Raw genomic sequence first — 5,030 nt, forward strand, 5'->3', positions numbered from 1 at the left:
ACCCAGGAACTGCTGTGGGCAGAATTCTGGCATCACAGGGGGTTGGACTAGATGACCCTCAGGGATCCCTTCAAACTCTACAGTTCTGTGGTTCTATTAATCTAAGGCAATGCAATGCCTTTCAGCGCAGTGTGTTTCCAACATAATAAGCATTAGCAATTTCTCACAAAAAGGCCACTAAGTTCTTGGAGGTGTAGCTTCTATGACGGCACTGTATTTTGTGTCTGGGGAAAAGTAAATTATTCCAAATAAAGGCATTGCTGCTGCTTTTGTTGTTTAGATTGTTTTTTATCCTGCCATTCTCCAAGCGGGCTCAGTGCAGCACATTCAGTTTCTCCGCCACCCCTCCCCATTGATCCTCGTAACAACCCTGTGAGGTAGGCTAGGTTGACTAAACTGATGGATCTGATGTCATCCAAAAGGCTAAATAAGAAGTGTTAGCTAGATCTGATATTGGACTGCCCTGATATCTACAGATGAAGGGCAGTATAGAAATTTTATAAATAATAATATCAGTGTGAATACATTATACAGGTATATAAAAAATATAATGTAATAGCAGGCTTGGAAGGAGACGATTTGTGCCCATCTTATATTTGGTGTCCTCTGCAAATTAGATGAGCATCCCCTCACGTCCTTCATCCAAGTCATTTACAAAGCTGTTGAATGACACAGGGCCCAGGGCAGAACCCTGCAGCACCCCATTTGTCACTCCCCCCCCCCCGTCCCTGAGGACAAGAGCGCTACCTGTGGGCCAGCCCCGGTAAGTAACTTGAGCAAAAGCTGAACTGTTGACAGCCGTGTCCTGTTCTTCCTCTGCTGCAGATGCAGATGATCATGTGCGACCTCAGTTCCAGTCTCAGCAGCTCGCACCGGGAGCTGGAGAGGCGGATCGAGTCCCTGGACAGGAAACTGGACGAGATGACGAGGCTTCTCTCGGGACTCGTGGACTCCAAGCAGCGGCAGGAACAGCGGGCACTGTAAACGCCAACTGCAGTTTGGTAGGTGCAGCAACTAGAACTTTGCAACAAAACCATCTTTGCGACACAAGATTCTGCAACTCGAACACCCCCAAATTCTGCAACTGGAATCTGTTTGGCTAGTTTGAATTTACTAGCAAGTTCTCCCCGGGTGGAATTATCTGTCTTTCAGTTCTTCAGTGTGGTGTAGTGGTTAAGAGCGCTAGACTCGTTATCTGGGAAACCGGGTTCGCATCTCCGCTCCTCCACATGCAGCTGCTAGATGACCTTGGAGCTAGTCATACTTCTTTGATGTCTCTCAGCCCCACTCACCTCACAGAGTGTTTGTTGTGGGGGAGGAAGGGAAAGGAGAATGTTAGCCGCTTTGAGACTCCTTCGGGTAGTGAAAAGCGGGATATCAAATCCAAACTCCTCCTCCTCTTCTTCTTCTTCTTCTTCCCTCTGGAGCCTAGAACTTGAGAGATGTACTGGGGCCTCTTTCCTAAACTCTAGGCTCTAAAAGCGGGAGTGGCGAAAACTCTGATCTTCCCGACACTCCTGGACTACAACTCCCATCATTCTGAACCATTAGCATCACTGGCTGAGACGGATGGGATTTGTTGTCTCTCCCCCACCCCCCAAAAAGGGAGGGGAAACCTGTTTGCTAGCTATCTATGGTCTACTTTTAATATAATCCTGCTCCTTCATTGTAGGTTTTAAAGCAGAGGTTTAAAGGGATGCTTTAGTGAAAATTCCTGCATTGCAGGAGGTTGGACTAGATCCCTCCCAACTCTACAATTCTATGATTCTATCTATTCCTCCAATATTAGTGCCATTGTGACCTTTGTTCTCCTTTCCCTCCCAGGTGGCTAAAGAGATGGTTTTGATCATCCCGCTGAAGCCTCCATAGACAGAACTTTTAAACGCCTCCTGCCTTTCTTAATGGGCATCAGGCAGTGTGTCGGGAACACACGGGACTACACCGCCACCTTGTGGTGGAGGAGAACCACTACAGGCATTTTGAAAAGCCGACCCATCACATCACCAGACAAAAGAAAAGGTGCGAGGAGCAGCTTTCGGAACTTTGCTCTCTGCAGAAAAGACTTCTCAAACCTCTGAATGGATTTTGCAAAGGTGGTTGTGTCTTGCAAGAGGGACTCTGGATGCAAAATCAAAAGACAGGACATCCACTCCTCTAGCAGGCTTCTGAGCTGTGGGGTGGGGGTGGGGAAATAAACCAAGAAGACAGGATACAGGAATAAGCGTGCTAGAAAACTGTGCAAAGTCGTTGCCCTTTTTTGCTTTGGCAAGACAGTTTTTTCATCCTGGGCAGGAATGCAATTTTCAGGAAGCAATTGCTAACTGGCTGCACAGGATCTCCTGAGATGGGTGGGGTAGGACCCCACACCCTCAAAGTTCAGGCTTGCATATAATGATGATTTTGGTCACCTAGAGAGTAACAGTTGCTGCAGGCGAGGAAGCTTGTGTGTGTCTGTACTGGGGGTAGGTTTATCATTTAAGGTGGTTGATGCTACACCAGTGACTTAACCTAAGCTAGGGCTAAGCAGGCAGGCTTCTGACAGTGTGCAGATACTTGCCAGCCTGCTCTTGACATTTACTATGCATCTGGAACAAATGTGCCTTAAGACAACACTGCAGAAAAACAACTGCTGGCAAGGAGACCCTGATCAGGAGCTCCAGAGGCAAGCAAGAGCCATCGTTTTAGAGCATACCCTAAGGGTACCTTCAGTACGTTTAAAAAAATTATGTTAGGCACAGAGGGCAGAAAGATGCCTTGTTTGTGCCATGGACTCTGGAGGCAGGCAAAGTAGATGAAAGGTTGGATGGATGCAGTAGTCCAACTTGAGACGAAGAGTGAAGTTCTCAAAGGGCTGCTTAGGCTAGCTGTTCAGTGAGAGCTTGTAGGAGTCTCCCAAGTGTGGGGAAGCCTCAGTAATCAGCCGCTAAACATCCTTTGTCTGGCCAGAGGGGAAACTTTGGAAGTCAACATCTAGTGGGGTAAGAGCTGCTTAGCTCTCGGTCTTCAGGTCAACATTGAAATGCAGAGAGACAGGCTTTCTTTTTCCAAGGTGTGCGGACAGGAGAATCACAATTTGCACTCAGGTCCTGGTTTCAGGCTTCCCACAGGTATCTGGCTGGTCACCAGGAGAACAGGATGCTTGTCTAGATGGGCTTTATCCACAGCAGGCTTTTCTTATGTTCTTAGGGGATCAGCTTTTAGAAGCCATACTTTTGTGGAGAGCCGACTGCCATCGTTTCCTTCCTTTCTGCAAAAGTTTGTGAAGCACATAAAACTGGAGGTACAGATTCCTACCTCTCCCCTAAGGCAAGAACTTCCTATTTGGATTGCTTTTGGTCTCTCAGGTGAGAGATAACGGAAGCCGGCGGTGTATGTAAAGGCGGCACTCTCCTTTATAGTATTTTCTTCTCTCCTTTTTTCTTTAGAGGGGAGGAAGGAATAGACGAAGTGACATTGCCCTGTCTGTGGTTTCTATCGCCTCTCGTGAGAACCTGCTGCTTGGTCTGAATGCTCACCTAGGGGGTGTCCATATTACTCCTTGCTTGTCAGTACATTTGTCTGGCTCTCATAGCGCAGACGTGCGAGGATGTGAGACTGAATTATGGCAGCGATTGTGGAGTGTGATTGGAGGGCGTGCTAGAATAGTAAATTTGAGTGCATTGGAGCATTGATGTGTGCTGACTATGGAGGACGGGTGTGTGAGCGAAACTGAACTGCCTCTGAATTTTTAGTTGTAGTTAATTAAGTTGTGCAAATTGCTGAATAGGGAGCTGGGCATTTAATTGGATTAATTCATTTAATGGGATGGGTGATTGATGTATGGTGTTGGTGAAGAATGAGTTGATTTTCTTTTGCTTCATTGCGAATCAGATTTGTTTTTTGTTTTTTATTAAAAAAGGTGAAATTTATACTTCTTAGCTCATTTTTAATTATTTTGCTTCCTGATCTTTAGAGGATGCTTGGATTTAGTCCTTTACTATGGATTTTCCTTGCATTTTTTGCAGCTGATTTTTATGTGGCAATGTTTATTTTGATACTGACGAGGATGCTGTACTTTGTTACGTTTTATAGAATGTAGAAATGCTCTCCTTTTTTGTTTTGGTATCTGCTGTTTATTTAAGATGTTTTAACCTATGCGGTAAACCGCTTAAGAGTTTTGTTTAACTACAAGCGGTATATAAATGGTCCAAATAAAAATTAACGAAGGCCATCATCCCTGCTGCTAAATTATGGTTGCACACCAATCCCAAGGAAGGAAACATCAGGACCACTTTTCATCCCCCCCTCCCATCCCTGGGGTGCCATCCCGATACACACCTAGGCAGCAGTTTAAAGGAGAGGGGTTTGCATCTCACCAGCCACTTCCAAGGAAGAGACCGGAGTTCTTTACTCCCCTGGAATAGAGGTCACTACTTACTATGTACATATCAAAACGATTAATTAAATCTGCATTCATGTGGATACAGGAAAAGGCAACGGGCTGGATCCACAGTAGCTCTACCATTGAAATCGACAAGTTCTCAAATAAAGTTGTGGCTATGATGTGACTTGTTGATTTCAATTTGGACCTAATTTCAACTGACTGAGTCTGGAGTTATCCCAGGAACTGCATAGATACATACCTAAGTTGTTATTAGCTCATAGGCACATGTTGCAAAAACATATTAGAAGATGCGTTCTGCATTCTCTGGCAGGAGGAAGCACCTCTTAGGATGGCATTTGCCACCCCTAGTTTAGGTATATGTATTAAAAATAACTTACAATGTGAAAAGAAGCTGTTGATTAGTTCATTGTGGGCACCTTTGCAGTCCCCCCGGGTGCTGTTGGACTCCAATTCCCATCAGCCCCGGTTACTCCAACCAATGGTCAGGGATGATGGGAGCTGGCCCCCTCCAGGTATCTCTGTGCCTCACGCCACAGCCCATGCCTTTCTGAACAATCCCAATCTGCACACCTCAGCCTTCCTCTTATGAACACAACCCACATAAGAAATGCAGGTTTCTACTACCGCGCAGGCCTCCCCCTGCAGG

General features: G+C 45.9%; 1 protein-coding gene across 1 annotated transcript in view; it reads left to right on the forward strand.

The window, feature by feature from the left end:
• The window catches only part of KCNN4 (potassium calcium-activated channel subfamily N member 4), a 47,248-nt gene extending 43,367 nt beyond the window's left edge, over nt 1-3,881 (forward strand). Inside the window, exons 8-9 of the mRNA XM_033158211.1 lie at nt 826-1,001; nt 1,825-3,881. Coding sequence (XP_033014102.1) covers nt 826-984 — 159 coding nt within the window. The 3' untranslated portion in view covers nt 985-1,001; nt 1,825-3,881. The remainder of the gene's footprint in view (nt 1-825; nt 1,002-1,824) is intronic.
• The last annotated feature ends 1,149 nt before the right edge of the window (nt 3,882-5,030 follow it).

This window comes from Lacerta agilis, chromosome 8 (assembly GCF_009819535.1).
Source record: "Lacerta agilis isolate rLacAgi1 chromosome 8, rLacAgi1.pri, whole genome shotgun sequence".
In the NCBI taxonomy this organism is placed as follows: Eukaryota; Metazoa; Chordata; class Lepidosauria; order Squamata; family Lacertidae; genus Lacerta; species Lacerta agilis.